Source organism: Eublepharis macularius, chromosome 1 (genome assembly GCF_028583425.1).
Source record: "Eublepharis macularius isolate TG4126 chromosome 1, MPM_Emac_v1.0, whole genome shotgun sequence".
In the NCBI taxonomy this organism is placed as follows: Eukaryota; Metazoa; Chordata; class Lepidosauria; order Squamata; family Eublepharidae; genus Eublepharis; species Eublepharis macularius.
Window position 1 is genome coordinate 99,852,811 of NC_072790.1, and position 18,247 is coordinate 99,871,057.

General features: G+C 40.0%; 1 protein-coding gene across 1 annotated transcript in view; it reads left to right on the forward strand.

Annotated features, from left to right (window-relative positions):
- SLC16A10 (solute carrier family 16 member 10) overlaps nt 1-6,304 on the forward strand; it is a 67,051-nt gene extending 60,747 nt beyond the window's left edge. Inside the window, exons 5-6 of the mRNA XM_054997294.1 lie at nt 1,641-1,869; nt 5,400-6,304. Of these exons, the coding sequence (XP_054853269.1) occupies nt 1,641-1,869; nt 5,400-5,641 (471 nt within the window). The 3' untranslated portion in view covers nt 5,642-6,304. The remainder of the gene's footprint in view (nt 1-1,640; nt 1,870-5,399) is intronic.
- Nucleotides 6,305-18,247: the final 11,943 nt, after the last annotated feature.

Consider the following 18,247-nt stretch of genomic DNA (forward strand, 5'->3'; position numbering starts at 1 on the left):
ACTTTGACAAAGAAAAAGACAATGTTCCAACATTCTGGATTGATTTCAGTAGTTCAGCTCACTCAGGGCCACAGATAACAAGCCAAATATCCAATCCTTTGGCTGTGTCCAGGCTAAACTCCTGCAAATTTACTCTCCTTTCTTATTAAAGACTGTACTGTTGTATGTGTTTGAAATGTTGTGCTTCTTAATTGTTGCATTCTTTTTAATGGATGCTGTAAGCTGCCTTGGAAGTGGCAGAATAATAGCTTCTTTGTGGAAATAGAGATATTGCTGAATGATAGATACCAAGTCATAGTCTTTTAAAATATACTCTTGTTTGCAGTATAAAAAGCAAATTACTCTTTTTGTCATGGTGATGGTTACTGCTAGTAACCCAAGCTATGTGGCTATTTACTTGCAATCTTGACAGTGACCAGGGGTCATTTCGTAGAAAAAGAACTGCAGGAACTCATTAGCATAACTCATTAGCATATCTCATTAGCATTTGCCACACCCCCTGACATCACCAGAAGTGTGTCAGAAGGCAACACCCACCCCTCAGGCCCCTTTCCCAAAAATCTCCAGGTATTTCCTGAAAATAAAGCAGAATGAACTCAAAGCATCTTACCCTTCTCTGGAGAGCCAGCCACAGCAGCCCTACTTGCATGGATGAACTCACTCACTCACTAGTCACGAATGAAAATAAAGCAGCAGAATGAATGGAAGCAGCTTACTTTCCTTTGGAGGGGAGGCAGAGGGGAGGAAAAGGAATCACGTGGGTGGGGCCAAAACCTACATGACCACTTTTCAGCTCTACAGGAACACTGTTCCAGCGCATTCCCCCTCCAAATGAGCCCTGACAGTGACAATGGCATACTTAAAAATTGTGCAAACCACACTGGTACCTATTGACAAAAATAACTGAAAATTAGATATGAACACACATGGGCCATTTCCATATGCCTTTAAAGAGACGGCCTACTCACCAAATGGTGGTAGCTTTTTCCCAGGAATCTAGACGTCTTGGTTTGCAAAATGGTTATGGGCCATTTGGCTTCCATTTTTTGGTGCCTTCTCCGGGACCGCACTTTCCATAGTCACAAAAAAGATGCTGAAAAAATGGAAACCAAATGGTCTGCAAATCTTTTGCAAATGGAGACATAGTCAGCATTCTGTGAGTGGGTGGTCCCTTTAAGGGTGTGTAGAAACAGCCATAGTCTTGTACCAACTGATCTAGTACTATTATCCCATTACCTCCAAAACTGATTAAACGGCAGGGCAGTACTACAGAGGAAAGAGATTGCTTGTTGATGTGTTATCACTTTTTGTAGTTGTTGTTGCTTTTAAAGGGTTCCATTGTCCTTCTTTCCGTTCAGAATTCCCAAGTGGACCTTAACTTTTCTCCATTATTTGTGACTGATGGTATTTCAGCAGAGACCAATGGCATATGTGTTCTCAACAGCAAAAGTATTGCTGTTTGAGTTGCTGTATTCTTGTGTGATGAAACTTCTGCAATAAATGAAGTCTGCAATTTATCTTACCAATAAAAAAATAATCTGGAATGAATACATGATACTATGAAGCTTGAACCTCATCTCTGTTGTCACTGTCTCTGCAAATTTGATACTATACTTAAACTCTTCTTTCCCAATGTGTAGGTGATCTCATTTTTCTTCATTGGCTTGATGTCTATGATGATTCCCCTGTGCTATTCCTTTGGAAGTCTCATTGCTGTCTGCCTCTTCATGGGTCTCTTTGATGGCTGCTTTATTAGCATTATGGCACCTATTGCTTTTGAGCTAGTTGGTGCACAGGATGCTTCTCAGGCAATTGGATTCCTTTTGGGCTTTATGTCTATACCAATGACAGTTGGTCCACCTATTGCAGGTAAGGTTTTTTTCTTTTAACTGTTCAGAAAGTGTAGTAATTTATAGTCATTTACCACAGAAGTGTAAAATAGGTTTATGCCTCTCGTTAGGTCAATTATTAATCTTCTTGAGGCAAATTCACTATGCTCCTGTAATCAGGACTGGGCCTGAAATGACCAGGATTGGGCCCGAAACAGCCAGCAGCAGCCCAATCTTGGCCATTTTGAGCCCCTTTTGGCCATTTTGGGTCAATTGGGGCCCAAAATGGCCAGGCCCAGGCCCAAAACAACCAGGATTGGGCCTCTGCCAGGTGGGGGAATACTCCCCCACCCGGCAGTGGCCTGATCCTGGCCATTTTGGGCCCCTTTCGGGTATTTTGGGCCCAATTCAGGCCCAAAATGGTCAGGATTGAGCCCAAAAAGGCGAGGATTGGGCCGCTGCCTGCTGGGGGAGGGCTCTCCCATGTGGCAGCAACCTGTTCCAAGCCTATTTGGGCCCAAAATGGCCCAAATCCGGCCACTGCTGGGTGGGGGATTGCTCCCCCGTGGTAGAGTGGCCTGTTCCGTGCTGAATCGGACCCCCTCATGGAGCACAGGAGTGCTCCCGGGGCAGCCACACCTGTGTGATGACATTACTTCCCGGAAGTGACGTCATCATGCCGTCCTGGGAGCCCGCACGCACTGTGCGCATGCATTTATTGAGAGGCACACCTCCTCCCAGGAGTTGCCCCAGGTGAGAGTTCCCCCCACTTCTTTCCCCAGAAAAAAGCCCTGCCTGCCTCTTACAGGATGACTCAGCCCAAACCCACCTCCCTGAGTAGATATAAATTACCTGCTAACATCTTCTCCTCACTGTGACACTGAGAGATCTCTGTCTTTTGGTGCTACACCTCTGAAGATGCCAGTCACAGCTGCTGGCGAAACGTCAGGAACTACAATGCCAAGACCACGGCTATACAGCCCGGAAAATCCACAACAACCACCCTGCCTGTAATATTTGCTCACCTAGAATTGCTAGGCATGCTTAAACATTTGTTTCCCAGATAGAAATTGGAGATATAAATGAAGCTATATTCTTCCCAGTTCTATTAAACAGGACTTAGCCTAGGTTTCTCTTATCAAAATGGAACCCACTGAGGAACTCATAGCTGGCCACTAATAGAATTTAGTAGTCACATGCAACTGAGATGCTATATCTTATTTATGTCTTAAAGATAAACATTGGCTTAAATGGACAGATTGCTAGTTGACACAGTTCTGATTAAAAGACAAAATAATTCCAAAAAATAAAAATGCTCATAGACTTCATTTTTATAATATTAAATGTTTGTTGCCTTGGTGTGTACTCCTCACGACCACCCTGTGTTGTGACAATTAAGATATTCTGCTCATACACAGTTTGCAGTACTCTATCCAGCACTAGTTATTTGTTTTTTAAAAGCTACAGACTTTTTAAATCAGGTCTGTTTTCTTCCAAAATACTATGGCATGTTCTTCTTTTGTGTAGTCACACTACTGAGCATAAATCATATGTTTGCAGGTGCTTTTAGAGCTTGGGCAAAAGAAGTGCTCCTATTCTTCCTCTTAACCAGTCAGGGCTTTGTGGCAAGTGTCTCAGTTACTTTGTTTTTGTTGCAACAGAGTAAGGAGCCTCTAGCTGGATCATTAGTGGATGTTGCTTTTTGAGAAAATTCTTTTGTCACCCTTGGGCTAATTTAGAGAGTTTATTTAGGCCCAGTGAGGCTTTTCCAAGAAGTCTGAACTGTAGAGAGCTAAGATGCCTGCGCGGTCTGATTTAGGCACTGCTACATCATATTTCTCAATGGTAAGAAAGCTTCCTGACCTATTTATTCTCTGGTCAGTGGTTGGAGCCAGGCTGGCCTTCATCATGGTGTTCTTCCAGGGAGGGAGTGCAACTTCCCAGTGGCAAAGGGCCTTAGTGTCCTTTCCCAGGGTTTTAACACAAGTGTCCAGGCACCAGAGTTTCAACACAAGTTTAATGCGAAACCAGCAAAAGTTTAAATACTCCCATTAAAATAACCCAAATAGGATGCATTGCATAGTTTCATGTTTTGCACACTTACAAAATGCATGTAGGGACTTTGGTGACGTGAGAGAGCAGTTTGTATGAACAACTAAGGCTAGTCACAAACATAGGAAGAGCATATTGCTACTACTTGTCTCGATCATTCATAACCCTTATATGTATTCCACCTCAGGATGGGAATCTCTCTTCTTCTCGCTGGGGAAGATCACACTGTTCTCCACAGTGTGATCAGAGGTTTTTTCTGGAAGGGACCATGAGTTTTCCTAAGTCAGCTGTGGAGGTGGCTGGACTATCCAAGTTTCCCTGCCCTTTCAAAAGGGTAGCTGTTTGTAGAAAAGAACTTGAGTGAATACCTGCAGATGTTCTTGGAGTATGGTCTTTGCAGAGCTCCTATTGTATGCCTGCATCTCTCATGCAGTTGGGAGGCCTGTATTGTCTTTGTTGTCTCCCTTATTCTGTTTTATAGGAGGTCTGGACATGCATTACTGTGCATAGATTGGATGCATTCATGTATGGACATGGTCCACTTGGAACTTTGTGACTAATTGCCAAAGGTGTCACTACATACTCCAGAACTCCAGCTATGTTCTCAGTTCCTTGGTGTTAGGTCTTTGTTTGCCCTGTCATTCCTCTGGTGGGAAAACATAGAATACTGACTATATATATTTTTTGCATCAGCAGCATTCAGGTGTGGCAGGTATTAGGACTGCATTGCCCATCTGATCCCTAAAAAACAAGCTCAGTTAAAATGGTTTTGTAATGCTTGAAAATATTACTGGCTGTAAAGACTTTTGATGGAACCTGGGACAAATCGTCTCTAAATTTGATGGGCAGAAGCTGTTGGGGGTTTTGTAGGACCATTGCAGAACTTTGCATTGTGGAAGGAAAAAAGAAAGCAGGAGGAATGTGTTTTTTATCTTTACATTTATATCCTGCTTTTTTCCCATCATGAAACTCAAGGTAGCTAATATAGCATTCCCATGAAATCTCCCACATGGGCATTAATCATAACCCAGTCCTATTTGTTTTAGCATGTTTCTCTAATCTTACCCTCAAACTATTGATACTGACCAATGTAATATTTAATATGCATTCAGCAGTGGCTGGTGTAAAGCCAGAGCACCCTGAACTAAGCCCTGAAATTGGCTTAATTCTCTATCTATGCTCTCTGCTACTCTTCCAGACCTCTGGGACTAGCAAGAATGAAAGATTAAGTATTTCAGAATGAATATGAGTGGTGGAAGATGGGGTAAGACTTTCACTTCTAGGCATAAAACTCAGAACTGGTTCTGTCTGCCACAATTTTCCTGCACCCAAGTATTTAAATGAAGATCAGATGTCTTCTTAATGATTCCACCTCACTTGGATATAGCATCTCAGCGTTACAGTAGTCCAGGCTGGATAGTAACTACATGGTGATATCTCCATCTGTCACTAAGCATGCTAAAAATCCAATTTGTTTTTTGTTACATCTTGGTAATAATTCTTTCATTTTCTCCTCAGGTATACTACGAGATTACCTAGGTACTTATGATGTAGCATTCTATCTAGCAGGAATTCCCCCTATTATTGGAGGAGCTGTGCTGTGTTTCATCCCTTGGGTGCATGCAAAGGAAAAAGCCAAAGAACGCCCTAGACCTGTAGATGGAGAAACTATGGATAAAATGTTGGAACTGGAAGTCAGAAATGCAGCCACATTGGACTCAGTTGAAAAAAACAGCAAAGAATTTGAAACTGTTATTTAATTGTTCATATTTTTCTACCAGATTGAATTTATTTTTATATGGACTAGCTTTCTATTTGTAGACTGAAATACCATATGATTGTACTTGAAAGCAAAGCCCTGATAATACTTTCAAAGTAATAGTGACATTTAAAGCCAAACTGCTAACAGAAATGCCTTTTTAATTGTGCTTGATTCAGGTTTCAGAGCACATTTCCCTATCCCATACAGGCTTGTAGCATCCCAGTACATTTGCCTCCATGTGATCAATGTAAGAACTGTTTTTTCTTATGTTCCTGTGTTTCTGAAACTTGAGGATTCTGCCTGCCTATTAATGGATCTTTTCAATTTGCTTCAGTAACCTTCTAATCTGTTCAGTGCCGCTACATTAATTTATACTTAATTTTTAGTATATTATGAATGTTTAAAATCAAACATTTTAATATTTTAGTGTATATATTCGGAGCTTTTAAGATCGATGTATTGTCGAGGGCTTTCATGGCCAGAGAACGATGGTTGTTGTGGGTTTTCCGGGCTGTATTGCCGTGGTCTTGGCATTGTAGTTCCTGATGTTTTGCCAGCAGCTGTGACTGGCACTGTGACACTGAGAGATCTCTGTCTTTTGGTGCTACACCTCTGAAGATGCCAGTCACAGCTGCTGGCGAAACGTCAGGAACTACAATGCCAAGACCACGGCAATACAGCCCAGAAAACCCACAACAACCAGCTTTTAAGATCCTTTACAACTTAATCCTATGGGGTGTTAGCTGTGCTTAAACCTATTGATTTCAGTGGGTTTAGGCATGATTTAGGCTGTACAGGATTGCAGCCTTAAATTAGACCTTGGAATCCTGGTTTGTAGGAATAGAGCAAACCATAGTCTGAGGCTCATGTAACAGCACACTCTGTGATTTGCCATGAAAGCAAAAGTATTTTAAATTAAATTGCTGTGTATGGGGTAAGACAAGGGGGAGGGGAGAATAAAAAGTAATTGCACAAATTTAAGGGTCTTGCGGATGTGTTTACATCTGAATCATGTTCAAGTCCTCTAGGAAACCATTGCTGTAAATTTGGAGACATAATTTTATAATGCAATACTGACACTTCCTATATATCTGTAACCATATCATATCTTCAAGTGCTTAATTCTGCAATGAGTCTATTCTTTCATATATCTTTACATTTGGAAAGTGGAGCCTATTGAGGAAATACTATGGTGTGCCATTTTTAATGTAGTCCAGTAATTAAAGTGCTTATTTCATGTGTATGTGGAAATGAGTATAGTCCTCTTCCCCCCAAATCTATTGCTATATCTTATTTAGTACCTAAGTATTACAGTTCAAGCATTTGTTTTTAATAATCATATCTAACATGAATGGTAGAGTGACATGACATTTTTTCAGTTGGATATATTTCCATTTGGCCCACAGTGCAGTAAAGTTAAAATTGACATTATTCTAACTATACAAATATATTATGTCCTGCTTTGCAGTATATAAACTTGCCATGCAGACTTTAAAAAAATCTCATTGCAACTGGTTATGTATACATTCTCTCAGTTTTTAATTGTGCACAAAAAATATCTAAATGCTACTAGAGTATGGAAATTAGTATAGTTTGTCTAATATGCTTTTGAAATGCACATGAAATTATACTATCAAAACACTGGTGAAACTGATGATTTTCTTCCCAAGATTCAGGACAGGTTGCACAATGTTTCATGTTCCATCTCTGATAATCACAACATTCCATTCATTTCACCATACATTCTTTAGGGAATACATACTGTTGACACTTAGAAGTTTTGCAAAACATTTAATGGTCATGTTAAATGTATTCATAAATTACAGTGAATTAATAATCTCAAATGTTTCAAGTTATTGCATTGCTGAAAGGTAGAAATTAATCCATATTCAGAATACTGACCCTTTAAAAATATAGCTTTTTACATTTTCAGAATGTTTAATAGTGCATGTGCATGCACACACACAGACACAATAAATGCCATAATTTTGCTGCTTTCTCTATCACAGGAGGTTAAAGCAGCTGACTGACACTTGCTCTGGTTTTAGATCACAGTGAGGCTTCTAGGCCCAAAACATTGGGTTTCTATCTTGTTATGTTGGTGTGTCCCAATTATTTTAATTTCAAAAACCCTTTTCTTAAGTCTATAGATAGACATGTATATCTCACAGGTGGTGTCCTGTGTATGTATATGTTTGTCTAGACCAGAGTAGTCCAGTTACAGTTCTTCATTTTTGCTATAGACCTGCCTCATACCTTTTATTTTCCTGTCATTTCCCCCCCCCTACTGTGAAAAGAAACGAGTAGCACTTCAAAAACAACCTATGTATGTCAGGCATAACCACTGAACAGCATGCAGGTGAGTGACCCTTTTAAGTAGTATTTGCTCACACAGAACCAGGACAGCATACTCTGATGTTTAGGATTAATGGCCTTGGAGATGTCTGAAACTTAGGTCAGTACTTGTTTCTTGAGGAGAAAAGTTTTCCCAGGAAAATGTAAAGTAGTAAACCCTAGAGGAGGCCATTACCAAGGGGGAAGGTGCAGAATGCAGTAGTTTTTACAAATACATTCTGGGGAAATTAGCACAAGCAAATGTCTAAAAGGAATAGCAGCCAGGTATTGTCATATGGCTAAGGGCACACCACTCTGCAATACTCTGCAGAATGGAAATGGACATCAAGAGTTTTCAAGAATTATCCCCAAATATAACTTTTCATGTTACTTTAATACTTTGTTTTATTTAGGATTAAGAGTGTTTATAGACGTTGCATTGCATCTGAATAGGACTCTAATTCACAAAATTTGATGCCAGAATAAAATATTGTTAGTTTTTAGAGTGCCACAAGACTCCTGTTAATTTTTTACCATTGAAGATTTAATTTAATGTTTTCAAATCTAGTGCTGTCAATGCCTTAAAGGTACTTAGCATGTTTTACAGTGCAATCCTATGCAGAGTTACTCCAGTAACTTCAATGAGTTTAGACTGGAATAACTCTGCATAGGATTGCACTGTTAATCTAGCAAATTTTAAAGGGCATAAAAATGTAAAAGGTATTTTCTATTAAATGCCCCGTGGCACAGAGTGGTAAGCTGCAGTACTGCAGCCCAAGCTCTGCTCACGACCTGAGTTCAATCCCGGCGGAAGCTGGGTTCAGGTAGCTGGCTCAAGGTTGACTCAGCCTTCCATCTTTCTGAGGTCGGTAAAATAAGTACCCCGGTTTCCTGGGGGTAACGTGTAGATGACTGGGGAAGGCAAACCACCCCATGACAAAAAGGCTGCCAAGAAAACGTCGTGATGCGACGTCCCCCTATGGGTCAGCAATGACTTGGTGCTTGCACAGGGGACTACCTTTACCTTACTTTTACCTGTTAAATGTCTATTAAATCTACCTGTTGGAATTGCATGATTTTGCTAGCAAAGGAACTGAGAGCTAGAACATGAAACGTTTATGCAAATCCCAAAGAACTAGAATAAAAAGGTGTTGCTTGACAAATAAGTTGCAGTTTACACCTCAAAAACTACAAATGAAAGTTGCAATGTGCAAAGGAAATATGCCCTGTGTTAGAACTCTTTCCCCCATTTCTTTTCCTTCTTGCTTTCCTTCAGCCTCAATCCTTTATGTAGTTTACAGTATTTAATTGTGTTGTACAGAACAGAGGACAAGCTCGTATCTCATTGAGGCTGAAGTCCATGAGTCTCACTCTGCACCTTACAACAGGAATCTTATTTATATGATGTTCAATCTGGCTCTTAGTTCTTTCATTTTAATGAATTAAATTGAGATTATTGCTGTCCAAGTTGGATGCTTAATAATAGCTTTTAAGTCTACATAACTGGCATTTAGCGTTTAACAAATTTAGGAATTATAACCAAGATTTTTTTTCTGGCAGTATGCACCAGTACATAGTACCAGCACCTCTTTGGGCAGGTGGGCTTGGACCCCAATGTGACGAACATCATGAATACAGGCACCTCTTTTTTCTTTAAAGAAAAAAAAAAGCACCAGTTAGTGATTATAACATCTTTTTCAGTTTTTCCTTTTTTCCATTGTTAACATCTTGTTCCTACTACAATCCTGATGTCTATTTCATACAGGAAATTGTCCAGCAATATGATCCAATAAAGAAACAGTTTTATTTGTATAGGAAATAAATCTTGACATTCTCTTTTGCACATCAGAAACATTCCTTTCCCTGCATTTGACAGAAGAAATTGTACAGATGGTTTTCACTAATTGCCATAGAAATTTACTATTTAATTTTCAAAATGAACAAGACCTATTAGTAAAGGCTCAGAACTAAGACTTGATTTATAGTCACAAAAAAGAGAATGGATTGGTTTTGAATTTCCATATTTCAGTTTATTGAATGAGAGAGTAAAACAACTAAGAATTGAGAAATAGGAATACTAAACTTAGAATTGATTAACATTAGTTTTGTAGCATGGCTACAACAGCAAAAACCGCAACAAAACAGGTGTGTGCTATTTGCTTGACATGGTTTCCCTTACTTTGTGCCTGCCCTGTTTCACACAAATGACTCCCAACTTGAACTAGGCCCATACTATTCTGGTTTTTAGCAACTAGCAACCATACCACAAAGAAAGCAAATCAATCTTTGTGGCAATCTAGGTTAGGACATGTGTGACTGAAGTGTTTAAACTTGTGTGCATATACATGTTTTCTACTAGTGTAGTTAATTAAGTTGTTGCATATAGTAGACTGAGTACCATACTTCTAAAATCTGGAATATTAGAAACTTATTAAATGAATGTGTGAACTTTTGTTCATGGTTCCAAAATTATTATAATTTGAGCTTCAAATTAGAGTAATTTTTATAGATGCTCTAAGGCAAAAGGGTGATATTGAAGGGTGAGTAGTCCATTCTTGGTCCAGCAACATTTTTCTAAGCACTTGTTTGTCTTTACAAAGGTGTCCCTTTTTTGAGAGTGGATGTTGGTGTTAATGGTATTCAAATGAATAAGTACTAATTAGACATATCAAAATCTGGTCATTTGGTGTGGAGTTTATAGTCCCAATTCACCACAACTAAGTGTGCTTAAACCATTTGGACTGAAGTGCTATCTATATGTTGAATTGTGATCACCGAGTGCTAAAACTTAAGGCTTGTACTGAACAATTATCTCAGATGACAGGAGAATCTCAACTAGCACAAATGATAACAAGGAAGGAAATGTTATATTTATGGGGACAGGATCATAATTAACTGCATGCACATCATCTTTGTCTGCCAGCTGTTATAATTTTTTTAAATTTAAATTTTAAAAAAATCTGTTGATCAAATTTTAGAATGATTTACAAAAGCACTTGTTAATTATGACAAATTTCTAATTAAAAATAATTGAGAATACTGGTCTCAATTTATATTTAACGTCAATAAATGCATTACTTTAGCTTAAAGTTTATACATTTTAAGATTATATTTGCTGAGAAAGCTGCACACAGAACACAAAGTTAGCATGTTGTCAAGGGTATAAGATCTGGCTGCATCTCTTCACATCCCACCCATCCACCCCAGTCCCCAAAAGCCTGATTTTACAAACAAATACAATTGAGGGTAAAAATATACTTGAGGGTAAAATATATATGCTGTGAAAAGCTTCAATTTATAAAATAGAAAATGAATCTAAAACAGCATGCAGTTTTTTTGTGTATATCTAAATGCTTTAATGATTATTAAAGTACTACAACAAAAACAGAAAACGCTTTATTATATAAACTTAACAAGCGCAAGTATACTTTGGCAAATTATTATATCAGCAAATAGTTTAGTGAATTTAACCAATTAATGCCAGTTTTTCAAATGCATTTGAATTAAAAAAAGACATCTGCACTCTACACTTGGTCACACTTCTGCTCTTTTTTAAGAGGTGATCTTATACTAAGAAGTCATTGCTATTTTCTGCTCCAGTGATACTTAGTGATTCAGGAACCACATATGGCTACAACACACAGAGCACCATTTCCCCATTATAGTTCCCCATGTTTCAGGAAAGTGGATAAAGCCCTGATTTGTGAAGTGTTTGCTTAGTCTTTAATCCAATACATAACTTACCTGAGACTAAGTCCCATTGAACAAAATGGGACGCTTTTGAGTAACATGCACAGGATGATGTAGTGTCTTCATGGCCCCTAGGTGGGGAGCTTTGAATTTGGTGTCTTTTCAAGTAATCTGCCCCTGTTCTAGATGATGATGAGGAAAGGGAAAGGTAGGAGGAGAAATTGTGCAAATTTCATCATCCACATGGGCCCAAAACTAACAATTTTTAAAACATGATGCAACTTCTCCATGATGATTATATCTAGATTGTAGAGATGTAGGAGTTCTGTGTATAAGGCTGGATTCATGCATGCAGCTGAAAGAGGCAGTGGAATGGGGTATACTGCCATTGAATACTAACCCATAAAACAAGCTCCTCACAAGTAGAAAACTCAGTATGGAGATAAGTTCTAATTATCCCATCTCCCACAATGCTGCAGTTCAGCTTGAACAAAACTTTTAACATAGGGAAGCATTTCTTTTTAACATCCAGTTTTGGAGAACTTAAAAGGTTGCACACTGTTCTGTGTCATCAGTTGACCTGCAAACCATTCTCTTCATTCCAGACAAACAAAGGCTGGCTAAGTTTCAATAGTGGGGAAGAGGGACAACCCTACATAATTACTCTGGTAATTAAAAAGGTGATAGCTACTTGATACTAATGAATTCTTATATTATTGGGGGGGGCAAGTTGTGTGATGAAGTGCAGGGCCTATAGTAGTCATGTGCTTGTTTTGATTGCTGGTAATTATGAATGTGGCTCTCCATGAGAAGCACATGCTGACTGGTCTGTTCTTGCTGACATTGATATTCCAAAGTGTGAGACCTTTCCACCATTGCTACTCATGATCCTTCTAACCAGAAATCAAAACTAGGACCTTATGTGAAATATATATGCACCATACACTGAACAGAACTTGAACTTTGCCTCCCTCACAAACTGGTAGAGAAAATTGGGTATGACTGAGGAGGATGTAACTGTGTAGAGAATGTGATTGGTGTAAAAAAAAAAAAGCCCTATCCTTCAACTGATGTTAACATCCAAAGTTAGTGATTATCCCTTTATAATCCCAATTTTATACAAAATGGTAAAAAATAAATTTCCTGTGTCCCCGAGTAATGTGTTTATGCTAACATAAGAGTCAGTTGTTGTGGTGAGTTTTGACAGTGTTGGGTGGAAAGTGGATGAGTTCAGTCCTACTCCACACAAATATTTTATTGACCCTACCTTTCTCATGGTGAAAGGGTGGCTTAAAGTATCTTACGAAACAGAAGTAAACCACCACCCAAACGTATTAAAATTTAAACTTGAAGAAAGTTCTGGGAAGACCTAAACTGGTAAACAGGCTCATATCGAAAGAGATGGTCCTTCCAGCTCATAGGTCCTAGACCACATAAGGCTTAATAAGTAAGAACTGGCACTTTGAATTAAACCATAAGGAAACAGGCAACTACCCTACACAATGTTAAATGGGGTGATGTGATCAAACTTCAGCTTCTGTGTTCTTTGAAGGAAGCCTCCATATTCAGAGACAGCAAACCTCTGAATTAGGGCTGTGTGCAAAAAAACCAAACAAACCCCGCCCACGCACCCCACCCCCCGGAAATCAAGTACCTGGCCGCAAGAACAAGGCAATGGCAGGCAAGCACAGTTGTTACATAAGATGGATCCCACATGGCCTCTGGTTGAAAATGAGAGGGGTAATTTTGGGAAAACCAAGTTGTCTTCTCTCTCTGTACAGCCACTCTTGCTGACTCTGAGGCAAGCCTGTTTTTTTAACTTCTAACAGAGCAACTGAAAAAGGCTCTCCCCTTCTCAGAGAATCCCCTTGGCCAGAGGAGAGCTCCTATAAGGATTGGCCATTCACTCCCCCTCCTGTCTCACTCCCCCCCTCTTCCCCCTTCCCTCTCTTCAAAAACTCAGGAACTGCTGTTTCTTTGCAAGGAAACAGCAAGGGGAACAGTCAAGCTGCATTTCCTGAATTACCCAGATTTACCTGGATTTATTTGGGGGTCTCAATCTAGGTACTGGATTGGATCCAGGATTCTCTAATGTGATCCAGGAAAGGCAGATTTACCAAATCAGCAACCCCCCCCCCCCGAATCCTGGACCTGGATGGCACACCCCTACTCTGAATCCCAGTGCTGAGAAGCAGCAGCAGGCAGAGGAACTCAGGACTCAGCCTCTATGCCCTGTTAGCTCTCCAGGGCAACTGGTTGGCAGCTGTGTGAAAAGAGGATGCTAGATTAGGTGGATGACTGGTCTGATCTGGCGGGCACTTCTTATTTTCTGCACCAAGTGAACCTACCAAAGGCAGCCTCACAGAGAGCAATAATTTAGTATTGAAGTTATAAAGGCAAGGATCAATGTGATTAGGGTTTCCAACTCTGACTTGAAATTTTTCTGGAGATTTGGAGTTAATGCCTAGCAAGGGCAGCATTTGGGGATAAGGGATGTCAGCAGGGATGTAATGCAAGGTTTCTCCTCTGAGGTTGCCATTTCCTCCTAGGGAATTGATCTCTGTTGTTGGGAGATGAGTTCTAATTCTGGAAGAAATCCAGGCCCCAGCTTGAGGTTGGTTACCCTAAGTGGCCAGGCAAGAATCCAAGCAGGGAGCCCATTTCTGTACTAAATGTGGCTGAAAAAATAACAATGTCTGATCTAATCTCCATGTTCTTCATTGAATTTGGGAGCCAGTGTAGTATAGTCATTCGAGGGTCATAGTAGGATCTACAAGACTGAGGCTGAATCCTTACTTTGCCGTGGAATCTTCCTGGGTGACTTTGGGTCAGTCACTGTCTCTCAGCATTATTTACCTTTATTAACAATAAGTTCCTTTAAGCTTAACTTACCTTGCAGAGATGCTGTGAGAATAAATGGAGAAGGGGAAATTACTGTGGGTCCTCATTGGGGAAAAGAGTGGGGTATAAATGAAGTAACGAAGAAAATGTGTGAGATTAAACTCCTCCACCTCTAGGGTAGGCGAAGCAATTTTGTCCAGGATCTCTGTTTTGCTGTCCAGCATTACTGGCATCCTTCCTGAGTTCACGTTTACCCTGTTATCCCCGGAACCACTCAGCACAGTACTTTTCAAGCCCCCAGTGGTCTAGAGGCATTTAAGTAGAACTGCATTCCTGGTTTCTGCTAGAAACTTGTAACTTTCAAATATTTCAACATTTTTCCATTTGAGAGCCACAAATTTTTCCACTTAATGAAGTTTCTATCTAAATTTCTTTCTTAATATAGGTTGGTCTCCCTTGGGTCAAAGTACTGCGATTCTTCCTTGCAATAAAAATTGATTTACTTAAGAAACTGTGTCCTTAGCATTAGAAATTACCACATCCTTTCCTGGTTTATTGCACCTTACCTTCTAAAGGGCGGGGAAGCCCATATTCACTTTAAGTGCTAGTGCTTGCATCCATTCATAAGAATTTGCTCTTAGATCCATCATTCTGAATGTAAACATTTAATGTATAATATGAAAAAGTATGCATGATAATAGAAACAGTTTACAATTATACCATGGTTCTTTTTAATATTACAACACAATAGTCGAATAGAATAAACACCTCAGTAAGAAATATAATTTCTGCAATGTTAGATTATACTTTTTTTTTCTAGATTAGCAAATTGACGTGAGGGACTAGTTGTTACTTCAGTTCATAAACAAGTACATTCAGCCTCTAGGTACCAAGATATCAGTAACTACGTCATATAACATTTTTCCTTATCAGTGGGATGTAATCTATTGTAAACAGTGACTTGCAAAGTTCCCAGTAATAATTCTTTAGCTGAATACCATTCATACCTACTTTATATACTTGTAGTTCTATTTCTCTTAGTGATACTGTAGTTAGACGACTAAATGGATCTTTACTGCTTGACTGATCTTTAACGAGATGGAAGTTGGGATCCAGTCCATGAATATATAGGTAACTTCATCTGTTTTAATCATTCGCTCAGCTTACCTGCCACCTAAATCATAGGTCTTTTTCTTTAAATTTGAATATTTATGTAGGAGTGTGGCAGTAGAATTAGTTATTTTCTAGCACAGGCATATGTAACAAAAGGGCTATAGGCCAACTGCAGTTCCCTCACCAATGAGGTTGTTTCACGTGGTTGATTAGTGTATAGCTGGATTGCCAGGCCCCCACTGGCCCAGGGCATGCCTTGACTCCCTCCCCATTTTTCCCCACCACTCCAAGTTACAGCATGTGGATTTTTTTTTGTTAAGGCAGTCTGAGCAACAGTATGACATCACTTCCAGGGAAAATCAGGAAGTGACATCAATTCTTTCCAGGAATTGCTGGAAAGACATTGGTTTTATAATAACAACAATAACATTTGATTTAAATACTGCCCTTCAGGACAACTTAACGCGGACTCAGAGCAGTTTACAAAGTATCTTATTATCCCCACAACAATCACTCTATGAGGTGGGTGGGGCTGAGAGAACTCCAAGAAGCTGGGACTGACCCAAGGTCACCCAGCTGGCTTTAACCAGAGGAGTGGGGAATCAAACCCAGTTCACCAGATTAGAGTACTGCCACTCTTAATCACTACACCAAAGTGGCTCTCAAAGTTTTACCATAGAGTTTATGACAATTCCTAGAAATACAAGACATCACTAATGAGCTTTCCCAGGAGTGATATCATGCTGATGCCTGCTCTCCATGCCCTACTTTCCCCAGGCTATGCCTGGCAACCATAGTCAGTAGGAGTCTAGTAACATCTGTGAGACTAACCATATGATGGTATATATTGCATTGGAGGATGAACAAATGAATGAGCCTGAGATGGTATAGCTGCTGCTCCTATGTCCTGTGATTATGTTGCATGAGTTTATATGAAGATAAGGTTGGCATCTAGGTTTGTTGCAGGAACTGGTTCCTGAGTGTATTTCTCTTTTCAGGGGCCCACTATTGTAGATTAAAGGTTGTTTTAAGTTAGGAGGCTGTCTGTAAGCAACAAAATGTCTGGCACTCAAGGCCTGTAAAAGAGCAATTATCATCCAGGGTAGACTACAGATCATGAATGATGCATTGGAGTTGTTTGAGTTACAAGGTGTAAGTGACAACCAATGCAATAGGCAATTTCTAGGTACCATTCTTTGTCAATTGGTTACTTCATTGGATGGATATTGTAATCCCAAGAATGCCAGCTGTAAATCCTTCAGGCAAGAGCCTCTGTCTGAAGGAATAGAAAAATCCAGTTATAGTTCAGTGCTTGCCTATAGACAATAGATTATTTGGTACTCTTTGGGTGATAACTGGAAGCATGCAGATATGTATGATGATAATTCAGTTTCCATTATACAGTGGTGCTTACGTATCTATTTCATAATTGTAATAGAAAATTTTCCTGTCAGGTTGATGGTGAGGTGAAAGTTGAAATCCTAGTACTATCTCTTAATAACTTCCTTCCCATGTGTCTAGATGATGAACTGTCATTGATCAATCTCAAGTACAGGCAAGGTGTTCATGGTTAGTAGCTGAGGAGCCATTTTCCTTAATCAGTCCTGAAAAGATGCTTTGGTGCCAGATTTGAAACAACTGTGGCTGAGAACAAAGTGGCAAAGTTTATTAGCACAGTCTGCTGTGGCATTATTAGAGATAACGTTCTTAATGGTTTGTAGTCCATCTCTGTGGGGGTCATTGGCCAATATGAAATTTCCTGTGATTGTCAATGAGTTGTAGTTTCCTTGGGAAAACATAAGTGACTAGTGTGCTGATAGTGTAGGCCAGGGGACCCTACCCTTTTTAAGCCTGTGAGCCTCTTTGGAAATCTGACACAGGATGGTGGGTGCAAAACAAAATGGCTGACACCGAAGGCAGAGCCAACCAAACACGGCTGCCACAGATGGCAGAGCCACATATACAGAGGAAGTCTAAGTGCAGGGAAAAGAGTGAGAGGATAAAACCAAGATTGTGACTGCAGCAGCTGCCTGCAACGTTATCTTAATCTGCACTGCCAATTAGATCTCAAACGGCCAAGCAGAAGACCTGTTGGGCAGAAGACCACCTGGCCTCACCCACTTTCTGGAAACACTTGGGACTCTGGTGCAGGGCCTGAGGATGGAGTCCATATGATCAGGATGCATCTCTATGGTGATTTTACTAATGCCTGCGATAACGAGGTAGCGCGCCCACCAGGCTTGGGAGGTTGGGGAGTAAACAAAAGGTGCTTGGCTGAGGTTCCAGCTTTGCGTCCATACAGATTTGTGTCTGTACAGGTGCGAATAATTCCTTCATAAGCCTTTTAATCTCTTTTCGGTATTCCTGACGGGCACTTACTTACGGCCTCTTAAAGGAAAGGTGGAACCTACAGCTCACCGATGCTGCTCTTTACACGGCTCGCGCTCTATGCCCTCTACCAGCAGAACCACAAGTGACAAAAGGCACAGATTGGACACTTGTCTGCTTCCCTCAAGTTTTGATGGGAAATGTAGGCATCCTGGTCTCGCAGCTTGGCTCTCTGACTGCTGTCCAATGGACTTTTCAACTGTCACTTGTCCAACATTCCGCCAAGATGCCTACATTT